The 22,313-nt window shown below is 39.2% G+C and overlaps 1 protein-coding gene across 1 annotated transcript in view; it reads left to right on the top strand.

Annotated features, from left to right (window-relative positions):
* The first annotated feature begins 5,581 nt into the window (after positions 1-5,581).
* Positions 5,582-22,313, top strand: part of LOC117567696 (apoptosis-stimulating of p53 protein 2) — a 43,942-nt gene continuing 27,210 nt past the window's right edge. Inside the window, exons 1-2 of the mRNA XM_034247824.2 lie at positions 5,582-5,956; positions 21,019-21,077. Of these exons, the coding sequence (XP_034103715.1) occupies positions 21,045-21,077 (33 nt within the window). The 5' untranslated portion in view covers positions 5,582-5,956; positions 21,019-21,044. The remainder of the gene's footprint in view (positions 5,957-21,018; positions 21,078-22,313) is intronic.

Genomic DNA, 22,313 nt, shown 5'->3' on the forward strand with positions numbered 1-22,313 from the left:
TTTGTGGCACGTGCTGCGCTTGCGGAGCATGCAACAATATGTCAAATTCTATTATGATGGAGTATGTGGCATGTAAACAACGCGACTTTCCATTCAACTTCGCCCACATCGCGTTGCCATAACACAACATAGACCTGGCCAACTGGCTCTTGACAATAAGTCAAACGCTGTCATAAGGTCGTCTTCCCCTCCCCTCCTCACACCATCACCCTCTCGCTCTCCTCTTGACTCCCGCAGGAGCACGACAAGCTGCCATTGAGCTGGCCACGTGTGAGAATGCCTGACAGATATCTTATCAAAGTGTTTGCTTAACTCAACACCCAAAAAACGTTGAATAAAGTGTAATAAGTCTTTGGTGGTCTACGTAACGAGTGGAATAAACTCACTCTGATTATGTAAAGATCTGCACAAACTTATGGTATAACCTTTATTTATCTAATCACATTTCCAATCTGTTTGTTTAATTTGAAAATAATTATATTCGCAATATTCATAGCCACTAAATAAATTATTATATCCTGACAGCAATAAATAATGTAGACATTAATGTTTTCCTTCCAATTTATTTTTTTCTCTACAATTTATACTCTCTTGAATTTATATAAAGTTTATTAAGACAATATGTACACGATTTTTTAAACAAACATAAGTTTTCTTCGAAATAATAGATAACCTCAATATTGTGAACAACTTTTCCAAACACAACTGTTTTTAAATTTATGAAGAATGCTAATTTACAAAATTTGGATATCATCTGACAATCTTAAAGATTTTACATTGCATTTAGGTAAACACAATAAAAATCTTAGAACATTATATTAGGATTAAGTAAGATTGACAGATCTTTTGCAATGATCTGAAATAGTAAACTTCAATATATTAAATTAAAAGTTTTTAATTAGTTAATAAACGTGTTACACAAAACTGCAATTTACAATAAAAGTGTTCTTCATTTCATCTTATCGACGCCCCCCTACAACAAAATTGATTTATGAAATATGTCAAATATTTAAATTAGTATTTGAGACAAGAAGAAAAAACTTAATGAAGTTTTGAAAATTTTGTTTTTAAATTACACTGAGTATTATTTTATTTGTTGTAGGAGATTGCTGCAACGAAGTATTTTTAAAAATAACTTAAGTATGATTACCTCAAATGTGTTTAAAAATTATATTTTCAAAATTTAACACTACGCTTTAATCATAATCTGTTAACATAATCCTAAATTGGGTGAAGACAAATAAAGACACTATAAAGTTAAGTTATAAGTTTTTCCTATAAGTTTTTAAGTACCATTTTACTACTTTAGCAAAATATATATTTTTTATTCAATTGCTAAACTTCTTTTATGTGCTTGCCAAAGGTTTTTTTCTTTCTTTCTGTCTTTATTTTATTTACAATCTATCTAAAGATAATAAGTTAATTCGATGACAGCTTGCCAAAAGTAACTTTCTTTTCTACTTTATTTATGAATTCAAATGAAATTTAGAACAAGACTTAAATACAATTTTAAAGTATTAATTGTGGAAGTACTTCCCAGTCGATCACGCTCACAAATAGATGAATTCTCATTGGTTATATCTCAGTCCATTTGAGTTGCTGTTGTGTGTCATATTATCGCAAGCAATGATTTATTTATAGGCCAGCCAGGTGGCGGTCTTTTTGCTCTTGTTGTTGTTGTTGTTGTTGTTGTTGTTGTTGTTGTGGTTGTGTGCAAAAGCCAGACAGACAAAGCAGAAGCAGCAAAGACCCTTTTGGCCATCGTTGTTGTTGTTGTTGTTGTTGTTGTGGGGGTTATTCAAAAAATTCGAAAAGCTGTCAATTGATTTACTTGACCCACATGGCAGACACGATGCCCTGTCTCCACTCTTGACTCTCTCTCTCTCTGTCTCTCTTTGTTTGTGTTTTTTGTTTATGGATTCAGTTTTCAGTTGGTTTCCTCTTTGGCTATTTCCGTTTTCCCATTGGCATGAAAATGCGATCAATATTTGGCAGATACAAAAGCGGGGCAGCTGCAAATTTCACTTTAGTGACGAGAGGGGAAAGTTGTGGGAGGGGAGTGGGAGGTAGAGTAACCAGAGAGTATACTCTATGGGGCAATAAAGGATGTGGCCATTTGCAAAGTGTTTGCTTTGACCTTTTTTTTGTGGAGTAGCAATAAACCTGCTTAATTGTCGGCTCTTACTTCGCTCTCTCTCTCTTACTCGCTCTCACTCTCTCTCTCTCTCTCTTTCACTCATTTTTCTGATACTCAAGGTGTTGACGCCTTTCAATTTCCAGCAAATTCATTTGCGCAAATTAAATTTATGTAAATTTTATAAACTTTTTAATTAAGCGACTTTTGCAACTTTTGCTTTGCTTTTGCTTTGAGCGCAGCCAGACAATCTGCCAAAAATCCAAATCTCGTGTAATCTATGCAAATGTAATACGCACCTGTTGGCATACACAGCTCCCCTCTCCTCCTCCTTCTCTTGAGTTTCCCCCTTTTCACGGCAAATTAATTGAAAGGCAACTCGGAGTTGCGGCCAACCGCCAACTTTAATGAGAAACGAATTTCATCTGCAAAATGTGGCAAAGACATCGAGACACAACTCGATGCTCGACTCGTCGCGTCTGTTTTCTGTGGCTTTTCCTTGATTTTCCATTTGCAACTCAACTTTTCCCTAACAATGCGAGGCATGTCGCTCTCTAAACTTTGTTTGTACTCGTTTGTAGACCACAGCGCTTAATTGCAGCCGCAAGGCGAATTGCAAAATGTATGCATAATGACGAAAATTAAATAAATTATCCACTAAAACGGAGAAACAGGAAATAAATCTGTCTCTGTCACATCATGAATTCTCTCTATAGTCGGTCAATCCCCAACCATTCGTCTCTAACCTCAAAAGGGTCTCGTCAGACATGAGACATAGTAATTTATTTAAGCTGGAGTTTCATTTAGCAAAACGAAAATCCTCCAAAAGCTCTTTAAATTATTTGTATTTAATATTTAAAGTTGTGTTTGTAATGAAAATATCTTTATTAAGTGTTGTCTGCAAAATTTTAGCAAGATTGGCTAAGAAAAACGGAAATGTACATAAGTGGTAATACTTAAATGTGTATTAGCAAAAGTGTATTTTAAGGTTTAATCCTTTATATTAATTTCTTAGCTTTCAAACTTCAAATTTTCAGAAAAATTAGTCAAGGACCATTTAAGTTATTCAAAGTTGTATTATCTTCTATAAGACAATGGTGAAAAAGCCAACATATATCTATTAGTGTTAAGTAGGTGGAAACGTAAACCTTTAAATAATTTAGAATCTTTTAATCCTGAAAATTTCAGCTTTAGTAGCCAACAAACACGAAAGATAGTTAACTTTTTATAATAGATTAGAGAAGAGAGATTCTTTTAAATATTCTGTCATCCTGTTTATCTCGATTGCACTGCTTGCACTGCTTGTTGGGCTAATGATTTATGCATTTAATATGGGAATACTCGGCAAGTCATTGTCGCATGCGATTCAAGCTTTCAACTGTCACTCAAAGCTCAACCCTACACACACACATGCAAAGACACACACATACTATACACCTACGCTCTCTTATTGTGTCTGTCCTTCTCTTACCCTTTTCAAGTGTTATTGCCCTGAGGCTTAACTTCCACACACATCATACGTCATCATACATCATAAGTAAAGTGCCTATCAACAGGTTGTCGTGCTCTCCTGCTCTCTCTTACTCTCACTCTCACTTACTCAGTTGTTCACTCTGTCTGTGTCGTTCACACTCACACTCTCGCGCTGGGTAAGCTGCCAAGCTGCCAAGCTGCCATGCTGTCTATGCGCTGAATTTAGATAGTCGCCATAAAAGCCGCTGCGCTGATTGAATAAAAATTTCATTAAACGCACATTTGTTATAGCCGTCGAGCAGCTGCCGCTCAAGCTCAAGAGTTGTCGCTAGTCGAGTGGAGCTGGGAATTGGATTTGGCTATGGATCATGGAGTGGGAGTGGGAGGAGAAGAGCGAGGAAAGCCCCGAGGCTCTCTAGGCTGTTGGCAGCGACGTCGACTGCGCCATCTTTGCTGCCGTTTATTTTAATTGCCGGCATTAGGCGCCTGCTGATGGACCATAAAAACGCTGCCGGCAAACGGTAGTGTTGTGGTTGGGAGAGGGAGGAAGGCAGCACGCAGTGCTATCAAAGCTTTTCTCTCGATTCCTTTCTCTCACTCTTCGCTTTCCTTTTTTTTACGCCTCGCGCCTCGTCGGCTTCATTTCCGTTTACGTTTTGCGTTGTGGCGAGGATACAGGGTGTGCTGGGGGCAACAACAGGGTGGAGTAGCGAAGCGAATGCGTGTGGTGTGGTAAGAGAGGAGAGTGGAAGAAGAAGAGAGAGGGGAAAGGGAGGCAATTGCCATTCAGTTGCGGTTGTTAAATCGTTTTTATGACGTATTCGCAGTCGAATTTCGCTGCCTTTCGTTTATTTTGTGGTTAATGTATGGGCTCTAACAATGTTCGAGTGTGTGTGTGCGTGTGTGCGTGTATAATTCGACAGATTTATGCACCTTTTTCGTCAGAGAGCAAGAGCTTAAAAGCCACTGCTTAGCTCAACGGTTAACGGTTTTTGCGGTTTTCAAGCCACACTTTTTACGACACTCAGCTTCCCCACAGACGGCGTAAAAAATTACGCAAATTATTTGAATTTTATGTTGTTCTATTTTACTGCAATCGAATTAATTTCACTTTTTTACTGCCAACCATTGAGAGAGCTCCAGCAGTTACCTCAAAACTGTAGCCAGCAAGGCAACAATACGCATCAAACTACACAGTTGCAAGAAAACTGTGAGTGGTTTACAACTTGACTAACGAGGCGAACTGGCGCCATCTGGTGACAATGACAGACTGCCGTTAATATTTTGAATTGCATGAAATGAAGAGTTTATAATAAAAGCAAACATTTAATTACAATTAGGTAGCTGGGCAAAAACTTTAATGTGCTGCAGATTAACAGACTGTATATACACGAGTATAAAGCGTATATCTTGAATATAAAAACAACGCATGTTGTTATGCTTTTATAACATCATTAAAATGTAACGTGCCAACGATGTTGTTCGTTGGCATGGCTACAACTCTGTGTTGTGGGTATGTTGAACACATGCATGAAAACAAACACACTCCCACTCACACACATACATATAGAGTTGTCTGCCTGTGAGTTTGTGTTTGTGTAGAGAGCACTCAGCTAATTTCGAACTCAAACCGTCGCAACCAGATAACGACAGGTAAACACGCGCACAGCGGGGCAAGAGAGCGAACAGTGAGAGAGCAGAGCGCAGAGAGCGGGAGAGAGACCGCTCTCTCACTCAGGCAAAGCAGTGCGACGCACGCGTCACAGGTAAAATTCAAATGACTTGTTGTTGTAACGAACTTTTGCCGATCGCGGTTGCGTTGACAAGTCCGCAGGTGCGAGCGAGACGCGCGTTCTAACACACAGCGCAACAGAGCGAGACGACGCCAGTATACAAAGCTAGAGTTTAAGTCGCGAGAGAGCGAGAGATTGAGCGGAGCCCAAAGCTGAGCGCCCAACGCAACAGAGCGTCAGTTGTTCAGCGGATTTACCTGTCAGCGGACGTGTTTTCCCAGCCAGAAAGGAACTGACAAACGGTTCGCGCTTGTATGTGTGAGTGCGCGTGAGTGTGAGTGTAAATGTGAATGTGAGTGTCTCTGCTGAAGAGTTTTTGCTTGTGCGTTGTGTTTGTGTATTCAATTAATTACAAAAGCAAAAAGAAGCAGCGCAGCACCAATGTGAATTTAATGAGAGAGCTCAGCGAAAGAATGCAAAATAAATAAATACATAGCTGCGTGACAAAGCAAAAGTGAATACGAGTTACTAAAGTGCAACGAAAAAAGCAGAAGAAGCAGCAACAACAACTCCAGCAACAACAACGGAATCCACAGCAGCGCAAGGTGCAGACAAGGTAAGCAAAATATGAGCGTCGAACTTGAAAGCAGCGCTGCTCACACATACAGTCACACAGACACGCAAGCAGAAAAAATTCGACAGCGAAAATATTTAATGAGCGTGGCCAAGTCTATATGTGTATGTGTATGTGTGAGTTTGAAAGAAATGCCCCGCAACAACAATAAAATTGCACTTGAAAAACAAGGCGAACGAACAAGCAGAAGAAGAAGAAGAAGCATAAGTAGAAGTAGAAGTAGTCGAGGCAGAAGCAGAAGCAGAGACAGCAACAGCGGCAGTGACGCGGGCAGCAAGCGAAGCATAGAAAAATCAGTTTACAAAACGGTATAAACGTGATTCTGTTTTCCGCACGCCATCATCGTCGTTGTGTGTGAATTTTCTTGGCTCAAGTGGGCAGCACTAACAACAACAACAGCAACAACCAGAACAAGAGCAAGAACAACAATGATGATGTCGCCAATTGGAGCTGCAACTGTACGACGAAATATTTTTGGACTGCGGCTTTGGAAGCTTGGAAATGGAATTGGAAGCCAAGCCCCATCCAGCCTCATGCCCAAAACAGCGCAAGAAATGAAGCGTGGCGCAGTCGCTACGATCAGCCACAGCAACAACAACAACAACAATAATAACAGCAGCAGCAGCAGCAGTAACAACAACATCAGCAGAAAAAAAAAACGCAAATCTGGCGCAATTGAGCGCGAATGCCAAACCAGAAAAACAAGCAAAGCAAACAACAACAACAATTCCACTGCTGACTGCGCGGCGACTGCGCTGCCGCTGCATAGATTGCCGGCCAGTGGCTTCAAGTTACGACAACAACAACAGCAACTGAGAGGCTGCTGCTGCTGCTGGCTCCGCTTTCGTCGTCATCGTCATCGTCTTTTCACTGAATGAGCCACATTCCGGTTTGGTATCCACAATCCACAAAAGCATCCCCAAAACCCACACGAACAAACACAAACACAATACACACTCATACTGACGCACGCTCGAAAAACATGTTCGAAGCCACGCTTTGAGCAGCAGTCGCAGCCTCAGTAGCAACTAAAGAGCTTTAAAAAGCAACATGGCCAGTTTTTGTTGTTGTAGTTTTTTTTACATGTCGTGCGGCGGCTGCGGCTGCGCCTATGCGACGCTACATTCCAATTACAGCGTCGACGCTGACGCTGACTTCGCTGTTGCTGTCGCTGTTGCTGTTGCTCTGGCAACAGGAGGAATGTCATGAGAGCAGAGAGCAAACGAACATAGGCAGCGAGCGCCTCGTTGTGGTTGTTGTTTTATTTGGTTTTTGTGTTTTTAGAAATTCCAACCCGCGGGCAGCGCAGTTGGCGTCGCAACGAAAACGAAAAGTGCGAAAAGTGAAGCGACGCCAAAGTCGACGCCGACACAACGGCCGAACTTTAAGCTCAACTCGATTGGAAGTTTTGTTTCCCCTTCCTTCTGTCGCATGTGTGCTGCATTTACGTTCAGTTCAGTTGCTCGCTTTTTTTTCTTTCTCTGTTTTATGGGTTTTATTATGTTTTTGTACACCCAAAAAAAAAACGAAAAAAAAACGTTGATGAACCTGCACGTTTTTTACATGTAATGTGAGGTCAGTAACACTTTTGTTTCCCAAAAACATTCATCACGCTCCGTTTGGCTTGGCTTCATGCCACACAACGCCATCTGTGGCATGCCGTGAGAATTATTTATTGTTTATGACGTCACAAATGAAGTTTGAAGTACGGTTTAATGAACTCCCCGCACAATTTCTTCTTCTTTTTTGGGGGGAGTAAATGAGAGAGAGAGAGAGAGAGAGAGAGAGAGAGAGAGAGAGAGCGAATGAGAGAATGAGCGATGTTAGCGCAAATATCCGGTGTGCTTTTATTCTCGTTATCCATTTCCTCGATCTACATTCAAATTTATCTGCGTGTGAATTCGTGTTGTTTTCGCTTTTGGGGTGACCACAACAACTAAACTGGGCAACGAGTTAAAAAGCTGCTAATTGAAGAGACTGCATAAAAAGGTGTGAATGAAATGAATACATGTGAGTTGTTCACTTCCAATGTTCCAGTTCCGTTTCCAGCTCGCATTCCGTTGGCCATTTTTTGGGTGTGCAATGATAGCGTTGCCATATTTTGCAAATTTCAGGGCCACACTCAATTGAAAATTGGCTCAGAGACAAAACAACAGGGGAACGGGATGGGGAAGGGGATGGGAAAGAAGACCCCCAAAATGTAATGCCACATGCTGTGAATTCTAATGACAACAACTAACGGCAAACAGAGGGCAAGCTAACTTTTTGCGGCGCAAAAAATGAAAACGGAAACTAAAAGTCAACCTCAAAACAAGGCGTGGCACGTACAACGCTACGCCTCTATATGAAAGTTTTGCCCCAACTGAAAATCACGGCTCAACAAGAGTTGGCAGTCCGTTTTTAATTTGTTTTTGCAATGCGGCGACACCAAGAAAGAAATGGAGAGTGAGAGGGGGAGAGGGAGAAGGAGGGATAACTGGCGCCAGTTTGCCGGCGTGGCCAATTCGCCTTTTTCAATGTTTAAACGAAGCGTGCGAGATTTTATTTAACGCGTCAGGCTTTGAGTTTACAGCTCGCAGCTCGCAGCTCGTTTCATGCTCTGGGCCTAGTTCAGTTGAGACCGCGGCAACTCATGCGACTAGTTGCGCCCCGACGTGTGGCATATGGAGCCGCGCCCAGTTGCCAACTCGCAGCCACACCCTTTGCCCCCTTTTCTCCATTTCGCTCGAGTTTCAATTGTCCGCGCGCAAAATACGAAAAAAAAGCAACCGTCTATTTTTTTGTTTGTGTTTATTTATTTTGCTTATTTTTCAAGTGGGGCTGCCAACTCGGGGGAATGTGGGGAGGAGTTTGGTTAGTTAGGAGGAGAGCCGAACAGAACAGAACAGATGTACTTACATATGTAAGTACAATCATTATGCGAGAGGCCTTCCACATACTATATAAATATTATATGCGGTTTGTTTGTGTCATTCCGAAGGACACAATCTGGCAAACAGGATTTTTTCCTTTCCTCTCTTGTGTTGTTGTTGGTGTGCGTGTGTGTGTGTGTGTGTCACACACACCATGGGAGTAACCGTTTGGTTTTTATGTCTTTTGTGAAATTTTATTTAATTTTTGAATCTTTTATGAAAAGTTTAATATTTGTTTTTCATGCTAGCGATTTGCATAATTCACAAAACACACACACACACACACACACAACGTTGGCCTCCATTTCTTGCTAGCGATACCTGCAGGATATGGGCCACAAAAGAGGGGAAGTGGGGGGAAGGGGAGCTAGCGGCTGCTCTGCCTGCGATATATTTTATGAATGCAAATCCCTGTTCATTCGGATTTGGTTTACTTACTTGCGGGCACCCACACACATACACACACACCCAGACACACACTCACTAATACACTCTCAAGCTGGGAAGAAAGGGAAATGCAGTGTGAGTGGGTGAGTGAGTGTGAGTGCGAGTGTGGGTGTTGGGTATTCATATTCATTTTCATTCATATCGCAGTTTCATTCATGCCCTGCACACGGGCTAAAACTGAATCTCAAACTGAACTGAACTGAATATTTATTATTATTATGTCTCTCTGACTACGCCTCCCTTCTGCCCCGCCCACACCTTGTTTAAGTTTCCTTTGTGTTTAACATTTTCCCAAAAAATACAACAAAAAAAAAAAAAAAACGAAAAACCAGAAAACTGAAAAAGTGGAAAACGAGCCACATTTTGTTGGCCCAGTTCTTGCTTTTTATTTATTTTTATTGTGTGACGCGGCTTAAATGCGCTTTGCAGATATTTATGCCTGCCAACTGCTTGAAAAGGGAGCGAAATATGTTTATTTCGCACACTCCCCGCTGCCCCCGCTGCCCCCTCTCTCCTCTACTCTACTTCCTCTTCGACTCTTGGGACACTCAAAACATGCAAATTTCCAGCTCATCTGTTTACAAGTTTTGTGTTTTTATTGTATGGTATTTTACTTTCATTTCGTTTTGCATTGAGTATCAAAGTTTGGTATTGTTAAATTATCCAGCGACAAAAGAGTTGGCTTACTGCCACGCCCCCCTCTAAGCTCATGTGCATACATGTATGTGTTTGTGTGTGTTGTGTGTAAAATATTCTAGTGTTTTGCGAATTTATTTTCCCTGACAACGCAATTTTAGTTTGCATCCCCTTTCCCAATTTGCATTTCTTTTATTTTTATAATCTTCTATTTATTTTCTTTTCGTTGCCTCTATTGAAATTGCAATTGTAAGTGTGTCACACCCAGCAGCAAGTGGACAGTCCCAGCAAAGAGGGTGGTAGTAACAACAAAAAAAATGCAAAATGATTAACAGCCATTGATTTGAAATCGATTTTTTATGAACTGCAAATTGAAATGCAAATTTTAAGTCCTATGAAAATATAATATTGTTAAAGGCAATATAAGCCATGAAATATAGATGGACAAATTTCGCATTAAAAGCATATTTTTTCAACAGCTTAAAATGTGTTCAATTGAGATTTAAAGTTCTTAACTTTTTTTCTTTTTGATGTTTTTCTATTCACTGTCACAATGCAATAATAAAAGCAGTTATTAACAATTGAGATTGGTATAAATAAACGAGCATTTAAAATATAACGCAATTATACCTATTGAAAAATATTCTCACGTGGTATATTCAGAGTCGAGAAAATGCAAATTGAATTCGCTAAACTTGCAAACATATTAATTACCGCAGGCCAAGCGACAACAATGGCAAAACTATTATTTATATTACGTGTGCATAAATAAACACAAACAGAAGAGAAAAAAAATATGTGCATGGTATATTAAAGTCGAGCGCATGTGAAGCGTGTCGGATTAATCTTCGTCGTTTTATTAGCAACACGATAAATGCCAACGGAGATTTAATTGCAATTAAAAATGAAAATTACGCTTCGGCATCCTCCGGTTCACGGTTCCCGGAAATCGCATTTGAACCGTAAATATTCGCCAGATAGAGGCATTGATTATGGTTACACATACGGTATATTCGTATGAATTCAGTATTCAGTATATATCTCCGGCCTAAAAGCTCTTCCTGGTCGGCCATGGGGCTCTCTGAGCTCTGAGCTCTGAATATGTCTGCATGCGGAGAGATACGATAGAGTGCGATAGATGGAGGAAGAGGGAGGAGGGGGAGACAGTGGAACAGGGGGAGGAGGAGCGACAATCCTCTCCTGGCAATTGCCTGAAATCCTTCACGCTTCATCAATTCGCATTATTGTTGGCATTGTTGTGCTGCGTCTGTCTGTCTCTTCTCGAGTATGTGTGCGTGAGCACCCACATTGAATTGCAAATGTGTAAGTGAGTGTGTCGAGGGGGGGCAGAAGGGAGGGAAAGGGCTGCTTTGGGGGCATCAACAACGAGGCCGACCGCGAAAATCGAAACGCTCGAGAGTTGCGTACTTAAGCGAATTGCGTATTTATGTGTGTAATCGCAACTCATCATTTGCCAGCAGAGCTCTAGAGGAATGTTTGGCGGTAGGGCAAGGGGGAAGAGAAGCATAGAGAGGGGGAAAGCGAGGTCTTGTGGTCCGCTGATGGATTTGGTTGTTACCTTTTCGTATTACGCGAATGTCGCACACTTTTGCTTCTGCTCGAATGTGTCTGGCTTGTCAAATGTCGACTGCGATTTATTTGCCAGCATTTACATATTTTACTGCCTGCTAATGGAACGGTATCGCATTGCCACTGCCACAGACCGGGACACGAGTTGTGGCAGCAAGCGAAAGCGAGACCGAGACAGAGACAGAGAGAGTGGGAGACATCTCTGGCCATTTGGCAACTATTTTTAGTGTAACGTTTAGACGTGTTTGTGACACCGAAACCACGGAAATGATAATTTACTAGATTGCCTTGAGTAGGGTTGCCACTCGGTTTGCTGGGTTGTCGCAGGCAAGTGAAAGTGATATTTATCGCCCAGCCTTACGCTTAGGATAGGCCAAGGAAGAGTTGAGGCGAGTTTATTGTAACTAGAGAAAGAGTTGAGGTAGTAGGACTTATTTTAGATGCCAGAAATGCGATGAAGAACTATGATGAATTCTGAATTGATCTTTTTTTATATAACACAAGTATATGTGGTATAAATCTTTGTCCAAAATAAGATAAGCCTACCAGTTCAGGCTGGATCAAGAGTTGATGTAGAGATGATAGAAAAACGTTTAAGAACTTTTCTAAAATGCTTCTGGAACTAAAAGCTGAACTGTATAGTAAAAGTTATTTAAGACATAGTTTTGTATGGAAAAAAAACCTACTTACAGTAATACGGGTCTTAGTTGCTTTGGCTGAAAATCTGGTATATTTTGGTATGTAATACCTTATAAATATATCAATTATAGCCATTGGCATACTTTAGCATTTTTGTGGTATATTAAATCGGTATGCTATATTTTAAGAATAATACAGAACTGTTTTACTTTTGATCAAAATGTGAAGCGATCTTACTTTCTTGTTAAACTATATAGTGAAAGTTATTTCAGAAATAGTTTTGTATGGAAAAAAACCTACTTACAGTAAGTAATACGGGTCTTAGTTGCTTTGGCTAACAATCTGGTATATTTTGGTATTTTGAACACGGCACATTTTAAATGTAGTACTTTATAAATATATCAATTATAGCCATTGGCATATTTAAGCATTTTTGTGGTATATTAATTCGGTATATTTTAAGAATAATACCGAACTGTTTTACTTTTGTTCAAAATGTGAAGGGAGTATTTCAGCTTTCTTGTTAATCATACATCAAAATTTATGTTCAACTTTACTGAGATCTACAAAGCAATGATTAGTGATTAAATCGAAGGATATTTTTAATGCTACATTCTTCTTTAAATACTTCCTAGATTAGCTTACAAGTAAGGTTCATTTGAAAGGTGATTTTCAGCGCTAAAGATGAGCAAAGACTATCTTATATAAATTATATATTTTATTACCAGTTGTTACATGAGCCAAAATTTAATTGGCTGGGTTTTCCTATCACATAATTTACTGCCTTCCGCTGTCTTAATTCATTAACAACAACAACTATATTTTGAAGAGGCTAAAACGACCGTGACTTCCTTTATGGCACATCTTCAAATTCCGCATTTAAAGTTGAAGTTCAATTCAACGATGAAAATTAACCCCCTCTTAACTCTTTGGCCCTTAATGTGCACAGTTGAATAATCGCGCTTCGCAATCGCTTTGTGCAGACCCTTGACCTAACCTTTTAACTGCTTTTATGTGTAATGAAGATAAAAACAATTGGTCGCGTAATATAATTAACTTGCATTTGTTGAACTTGTAAGTGTAATTGTAATTGCAGTAGCTAAAGCAGATAAAGCGCTTAACTCAGAGAGTTTTCTGCTTTTATCGTTCGTTCAAGCTTTTATCTTAATTGATAAGCGCGCTAATTTTGTTTATCTGCAAATGCAGCGCTTACTCCTTCAATCTCCCTATCTTATCTCTGATTTTCTCTCATTCATTCTTTATCTCCCTCTTTCTCTTCCTCTCTCGCTCTTATTTGCCAACTATGCCCATCTGTCAGTTGTTTGACATCAAAAAACTTTGACCGACAAAATTCATTATATAATTTCATTTGCAAAACAATTTGCATTATTATTTGAACACAGACAACATTTTTGGCTAAGCTAACAATTTGGCCCACAACAAAAGGGCGACTGAGGAGGGGGAGCAGACTTTTGTAGCCAAAGCTAAAAGCCAAAACAACAACGAAAACGTTTTTTTGTTTTTTTTTTTTTTTTTTTTTGTATTTTTTTTGTTTTAATTAAATTGAAAATGTTTTTGCGCCCAATTTGCCAACGAAAAGCGAAAATGTTGAATGATAGCCGCTTGATAATAGGCCAAGAACAGGGCCAAGGGCAAGGGCAAGGGCAGAGGCGCAGCTTTAGATATTTTATTCTGTTGCGTTGTGTTTCGTTTGGTTTTTTTTTTTAATAAAGTAAATCGATGTGGAGCTTGAGTAATTTGTACAAATTGCTGCTCACACACAATCACACCCACAACAACAACAACAACAATACACACACATTGAAGATTGGCAAAACCAGGAAATTTTTGTTGGTAAATTTTTCTTTTGAGAAAACAGAAATCTAACAAGAAGTGGCAGCGTGGAAAATGCTTTTCATTTTGACAGCTCGCTGAAACATAAGCTAATGCAGGCATTTAACGAATTGGGAGCCAGACAAATGCCAAAGAAGTGAGGGGAGAGTCGAATGGGAGGGAGGAAGGAGGAGCGACTGAGGCCACTTATTGATGACCTCTAAAAAGCAATCGAAGCGAAACGAATTGAAGCGCCGCGCGTACACTGCAGAGCAATGCGGCGTATACGTGATGTGTTGTTCTCTGCTGCTTGGCAGCGACTCAACGACGGACTCTTGAGTTTGAGTTTGCGTTTGCGTTTGCCATTCGCTCGAGTCGTTCACTCATTTGTGCATTCATACGACCATTGACAAAGCTGTCAGCGTGTATTGATTTATGGCCAGAAAGTTCTATGGCAATAATAAGAGCGAGAACAGAAACAAGAAGCACAGGCACAGAGTTTCCTCTGGCTCGTGGACAGACGGAAACAACTCATTCAAACGACAGACGCCATAATTTGTGTGGCACTCGGCAGGAATCCGGCCTAATGACAGGCCGCAGAACATCACAACGGCCAGATGATGATGGGGAACGGGAACGGGAAAATGCGCAGAGCATTGTTCAAGTGCTTCAAAACAAATCGCTTTTCCTGCCACAGCGCGTCCAATCTAATTATGTGGCCGGTATCGTTCTCTATATTCTTGCTGTATCTTTGCTGTGTGTATCTTTCAATCAGTCTTAGCATCTCTATCTGTATCTGTATCTGTATCACATAGTTTGTGTTGCTGTTGGCCCACTGTCAAGTTCGCAATTTGTTGTGTTAACCGCACATGCTTAACACGCAAATAATTGAGCTTGCCACTTGCCGCTTGCCACATGCCTCAGTGCCACGTCTGCCTACAACTCTTCATTAACTCACAACCTTTTTGGGCGGAGAACAATGCCAATTGTTGTTCTTCTGTCTGTCTGTCTGTCTTACGCGTAGATACACATTTGCAGATGCAGATACAAAAGTATCTGCAAATGCATCGCTGTTGATAATTTGCTAGAGCAAAGCCCCCGAACGTGCTATTGTTATCCATTACATTAACATATAAACAGCAGCATGTTGTATGTCTACAATTGTTGTTCCCCTCTCTCCTCTCTCCTCTCTCTCTTGCTGTTGTAGTTTGTAGTGCACTTTGAGCACAACTTGTCGGTGGCTTCGGTTGAGGTTGGGGCTTGTTTTTGGGGCTTGGGCTATTTTAATTAGTCTATTGGATACCGGCTGCACCTGCAGGTGTTATTTTCACGCTCGTGTTTGTTGCCGTTGTTCTACAGCTGTGCATTTGACATGTGCTCAACCACCTACACACACACACACACACAAACACTCTCACACATGCATTAAATACACTCACACGAACTCATTCAGTTAGGCATTTTAGGCCGACGGCATTTGCTGAAATGCAAACAACCGAAATGCACACAATTTTGTTGGTTGCCACTGTGCCACGCCTACACCTACGCCTCCCATGCTCCATGCAGCAGGCCTCTTCATGCCACCGCAGGCACATATCACTGCCATACTTGGCACAACACATTTATTATAGGGTATACTTCGATCGGGGTACATGGCTACTTCAAATGAATTCCATAACCAGCATAATGAATGATGTTATTAAAACATCTGTGAAAACCAATCATATTATTTATTGTGATCTTCTTCAATTGTATCATTTAGTAATTCCAATTAATGAATCTTTTAACTGTACTGAAATTTTAGGTATATTGGGACTACCACACTTTTAAATCCCTACTTATATGTAATACATACTACAACTATTATAATTCGAATAAATATGTACATTTATTATTTAATAGTGACAAGATATGAAGACAAATCAAAAATCTATGCCAATATCAGATATTATAATGAATTTAAGCAATTCTATATTAGTCTATTAATGAGTGTCATTATAATATATTATCAAATTTGTGTGCAATTTTCATGAGATAACATCATCATCCTCAAGCTTTTATAATCGAATGGAGTGAAGAATGGAGTCATCTTTGTAGTCTAAAAAAAAATTGCGAAAAAGCTCTCCAAAAACAGTGGCTTTACTTCTAAAATATATTATTCAATTATTAGGAAGTTCTCATAAGATTACAGCATAATCTATGAGGTATTATAACTAAATAAATTCTAATAAATTTAATCCAATTTCAATAAAATATGCAAGATTTTAAAATAGCATTGAAGTAACAGGTTGGCTGATAAGTCCCCGGTCTGACACATAGATGGCGTCGTTAGTATTGAATTCATATTATTTTTATATAGTACTAACTTTCAAATGATTCGTGTCAAAATTTGACGTCTGTCAGTCAATTAGTTTGTGAGATAGAGCGTCTTTCGTGAAGCAACTTTTGTTATTGTGAAAAAAATGGAAAAAAAGGAATTTTGTGTTTTGATAAAATACTGTTTTCTGAAGGGAAAAAATACAGTGGAAGCGAAAACTTGGCTTGATAATAAGTTTCCGTAGTCTCCCTTAGGGAAATCAACAATAATTGATTGGTATGCAAAATTCAAGCGTGGTGAAATGAGCACGGAAGACGGTGAACGCAGTGGACGCGCGAAAGAGGTGGTTACCGTCGAAAACATCAAAAAAATCCACAAAATGATTTTGAATGACCGTAAAATAAAGTTGATCGAGATAGCAGAGACCTTAAAGATATCAAAGGAACGTGTTGGTCATATCATTCATCAACATTTGGATATGCGGAAGCTCTGTGCAAAATGGGTGCCGCGCGAGCTCACATTTGAGCAAAAACCACCGTGCCACAAGTCATTGAGAACGATGGCAAAAATTCATGAATTGGGCTTCGAATTGCTTCCCCACCCACCGTATTCTCCAGATCTGGCCCCTAGCGACTTTTTCTTGTTCTCAGACCTCAAAAGGATGCTCGCAGGGAAAAAATTTGGCTGCAATGAAGAGGTGATCGCCGAAACTAAAGCCTATTTTGAGGCAAAACCGAAGGAGTACTACCAAAATGGTATCAAAAAATTGGAAGGTCGTTATAAGGGAACTATGTTGAATAATAAAAACGAATTTTGACAAAAAAATGTGTTTTTCTTTGTTAGACCGGGGACTTATCAGCCGACCTGTTATTTGCCAATATCTTATACTTGTATATTGAAACTTAAATTATTTATTGAATTTTTCAATTGTAATGAAATTTGCACAACTTAGAAATTCCACACAAATTTTGACTAAAAGTAGATATCACAACTTTCATAGTTATCTAATATCGGACGAATAACAGTTATCATATCTTTTATAGCTATATTTGTTATTATTCTTTTTCCATTGAAAGAATTCATTAAAAGGTTTATTATTCACCCAAGTCAAATGAAATAAGAAGAATATCCAGATTATAGAAAATTCATTGCGATTATCAAATATAAGATAAATAAAGCATAGATAGATGAATAAATAGTATCAAAATTAAATAACTTGGATATTTCACAGTCATATTTTGCGCCTTAAAAAGCCAAGTAAATTAATTTTATTTAAGGTAAGTAAAGAACATAACAAAATGTTAGTAAAACATAATTAATTACTTCGGGTATTTCATAGTCGACTTTTGGAATTTTTATTGCGGTTGTTGGCTGAATTGTTTCTAAATTCAATTTGAAATATTTGATTTTAAACATTTATGCTCATTAAAAATGCATTCCATTGCGATTTTTGGTTAATTTATGTGCAGCTCTCGAACGGAAATTGTAATTTGATATGCTGAATGTGCATTTGCCTGGCTTCTCCCTCCAACCCAAATGCTTTTTAACTTCCCCCCCTCACCGTTGAGAGTGCCTTTTATTTTAGTGAAAATAAACGAAAAACCGCTTAATAATGCAATAATAAACAGATAGTAAAGCACAGGCGTATAATGTTCCAATTCAGATAATGCTAAAACCAACAAATGGTTAGCAACAACAACAACAATCATTTGTGGTGGTTAGAGATTTTGTTTCGTTGTGTTGAACTAAAACCGAGCAATAAATGTGGTTCGATTTGTGGTTGGAATTTCAGACTTGCTTTCAGCAAGAGCATCCTCATCTCCAAACTCATCCTCACGCCATTGCCATTCCTTTTGTTTAAGGATATTGCATGTTATGAATTCGTTTCGATGGTAACGAATTTCGGCATTTGCAATTTGCCATTTCGTATTGCTATTTTCGAGTGTATTTACAGTTTCGTTATGCGAATTATTTTCGCAAAATTTGCATGCACAACGCTTGGTTTAACTTTTGGCTTTTCGTTTTTTCTTTTTTTTTACTATATATTCATTTCCCATTTTTCGGCGTTTTTCCTTGGTTAGTTTTTTCTCGTAGTTGTGGGGTTTGGAGAATTTCATGTGTGAATTTTTTGATTTCATGCATTTGACACGTTTGGCATTCTTTTTTCGTTTGTGTTTTGTGATTTTTTGTGTGTGGCTGCGGCAATTGCGTTGCATTGAGTTGCGACGATACTTTGCGACGTGCCAAACGATTTCCAGCAAATATTGCGCATACGTCACGTTGGCACCGGCGAAGAACAAAAGTTTTCACAGGCAGGCAGGCAGGCAGGCAGACAATTTGGTGGATTACATGTAAGCCAATTGGCTTGATTAACTTGTTTTCGGGCCATTAAAAGTATGCCCAAAAAACTTGACTCGAAGGAGCAACAAAATGCGGGCGATACAGTTTCGATACAATTTGCGTGCCAAACAATGTGATAGACTCCTGTATCAGAAATCTCTATCGATCTACTTACTTACTTTGTCAAACTGCTTGTTGTTGTTATTGTTGTTGATCAAAATCTCTCTTGGGGCAACAGCAGCAACAAGGAGCAAAAGTAACAAGCAATTTCCTTTAGAGTCTCAAGTGAATTTTCAACTTTATTGTTTAGTTGTTTGGCAAATATCTAAGAGACCAAGAAGCAGCACTTCTCACATACGAGAGATATATCCATAAATGCACACACTCACACACACAGATACTCAGTTAACCCTTAGGACCCCATGCTGGCCACACTTTTAGCCATGCAGAAAACTTTTCAGTCACTTTATAAAATAGAAAGTAGAAAAAGCTGAAGAGAGAAGCAAAGCAAAAAAAAAAATAAAGCGAATGTTGTTGAGGAAAATGCTGACAGGAAACTTCCAATCAGAAATGAATTACTTTGAACTGATAGGAATAGCTCGAGGGAACCGAGAGAGAGAGAGAGAGGGGAACGTAGTGTAGACGGAGGGCTTGCGGTGTCAAGTTTAAGAAGCCATGAAATAACATTAATTTGTTGCAAATTCGCTTTGCCAAGTTTTTAAGTTGAATTAATTTGATTAGCTTATCGCTCGTTCAAAGTTGAAACTTCATCAGCATTTCAAGCGTTGTCGCAGGCTCCAAGTGCCTGCCTCAAGTGTGCCGCAAAAGTGGGCCGCAAGAGTGGGCGGTGGTGTGAGTGTGAGTGTGGGCGTGGGCGTGTGCTGCCACAATGCCTGCCATCGACTTGCTCGCTTCAGTGTTTCCGAGTGCGTCCTTGATGACAAGGACCTGGACTTGCAATTGTACAAGTCGCAGTCTCTATGTCATGTATATTACTCAACGTATGTGTGTGTGTGTGTGTGTGTACGGTTGAGTGTGTGCCACATTTACGACAACGACAATTCAAATTTTATTAGATTACATGAAATTTATGTGGCAATCAATTTACGAAAAAAAAAACATATTCAAATTATAGGTAAAAAGATACCCTGTAAAAAGTTTAATTAAAACACAATTTTGAGTAAGTTTTAAGTTAACTTTACTACAAAAAAAGAAATTAAAATGATGTTTATTATTAGATAAATATATTTATTTTTTACTACATTAAGGGATAAGAAAAGGTTATTTCAAAAAATAAATATTTGGATTATTTGCTATAAGAAAAAGACTGTGAGATATCTTAATATATACCAAATTAATATACCGCAGTTATATTAAAATATACTAAAGGATATATTTGGTATATTGATATATTATTACATTCAAAATATACCATTTAGTCCAAAATATACCAGATTGTCAGTGAAAGAAAATAAGATAGTAGACGTGGGAAAAATATGAAAAAAAAACAAAAAACTATATATCTCTTTAGCTCTTATAGTCTCGAATATATATACTTTATAAAGTCAGAGATGCCTTCTTATTCCTTTTAGATACATTTCCTGGAGGCATCAAGTTATCATACCCTTCTACCCTATGGTAGTGGGTATAAAAACAAAGAAAACAAATGAAATAATCTGAGTTTCTATTTCCAAGGTTTCGATAGCATATTTACTACCCCACTGTCATTAAATGCAGGGTATTTACGTCTAGTCTAGAAATGCAAATGGCGAAGGACTCGGCAAACATTTTAATAAGGAATTTTTAGCTGTGTTTCTCTTTTTTTTGTGCTTTGTGTTAAACTAAATAAGTCAAATAAAGAGTGAGACAGCACGAGCGAAAGAGATAGAATGAGATAGGGAGACAGCAGATGGGTTCAAAGCAAACACACGCAACGCACAGCCAAAAAAAAAAAAAAAAAAATGCACAAAAAAAGTTGAATATTTTTTTAATGCGGCAAGTGCTTGAAATTGATAAGGCTGTTAGACCACAGACTGTGTGTGTATGTGTGTGTGTGCGCTTCTGCATTGTTAGCAGCCACAAGCCAGACACACACATGCACACTCACACACACAGAGACGGGGCACCACATAATAATAACAAGCACAAAAGCGAGTTGGCAAAATGAAAATACAAATTTAAATTGTGTGTTGCGTTCGTTAAATATATTTGCCAAGCAAACACACTCACACACACATGCATATATCTAATCACTGTTTGTTTGCATTATTTTTGCTTATTTGACTCACTTTTTTCATCTCGTTCTCTCTGGTTTTTTTTGTCATTTGCAGATTGGCTGAAGCTCTAACGTCATGGTATGAAGGAGCCGGCGAACACTTTGGATGAAATTGTAAGTGCCATTGCATTGTTGATATTTATTGTCACCGACAGTCGGACAGAACAGACAGAACCGACAGAGACGAAACAGAGAGAGAATACCCATCGGTCTACCACATCAACTAGAACAAACAAAGAGAACTCTGTGTGTCTGTGCAACGCAAATGTTGCAGATAGCACAACTGGGGAATGCAACTGACAGCGGGAGGCAAAAGGTTTCATATCATAAAGTTAAATGCAAAAGCAATCTAAATGCCACGACGACGACGGCGCCTGCAGGTGGCGTTAACACTGCGAAAGCTTATGGTAGATGGTAGTACGTAGTAGTAGTAAAAAAGGGTTACGTACTCGCAACATGTGGCATCCACAAGAGTCGAGAGCGGCAGTCGAGTGAAGCAGGAAGCTTAGCCAGAAAGCCAAAAAAGGTTCTACCGAACGTATTCGTAATTGTTATGTAAATGAGTTTTACAATTTTTGCTTAACGAAAAAGGTCAAAATACGCGACACAGCCAGGACACACGACACGACACAGGACACAGAACACAGGACACATAAAGAGGATGCCAAACCTCTAAGCCTCTACACACACACACACACACACACACACATACAACTTTAGTCAGTCGGCGGCAGTTGGGCTGATGATGATGATGATGGGGCATAACACACAGACACACACAAACACACACACACACTCATACAGAGACAACAGTGCTGTTGTTAAGGCTTTGTTTCGGCTGCATGCCTCTGCATGGTAATCCTCTATCTGCCTCCCCTTCCACCACCTCCACTTTGCCCCTCGCAAGTTCTTTATAAAATTGCAAATCAGTTTGAAAGTCAACGACAGGTTGTTTTACTTCGTGTTGTTGCTGTCGCTATTGTTGCTGCCAAAACAAGCGAAACAACAACCACAACAGCAGCAATAACAACAACAACACTCAGTTTGCCCCGCGCCGTCTGCGTCACGTTCCACGGTGTAAACATACGAATTTATATGACTGTATTTTAGTAATAAAGTTGCCTGTCATTCCTACTGTTCTTCTCGTTGTTGTTGTTGCTGCTGTTGTTGCAGTGGCAAACTTGCTGTTGAGTGCGGGGTTTTAGGGAGCAACACATACGAAAGTTAATAACCGTTTAGCAAGTAAGCAAAGTTTCTCACTCCCCTTCGAAATTCTTTAGCTGGCTTACAGTGAAATTTTACGATTATGTTTTGCTAGCAGTCAGTTTATTTCTATTCCTTTTTTTTTTG

Source organism: Drosophila albomicans, chromosome 3, assembly GCF_009650485.2.
Source record: "Drosophila albomicans strain 15112-1751.03 chromosome 3, ASM965048v2, whole genome shotgun sequence".
NCBI classification, from domain to species: Eukaryota; Metazoa; Arthropoda; class Insecta; order Diptera; family Drosophilidae; genus Drosophila; species Drosophila albomicans.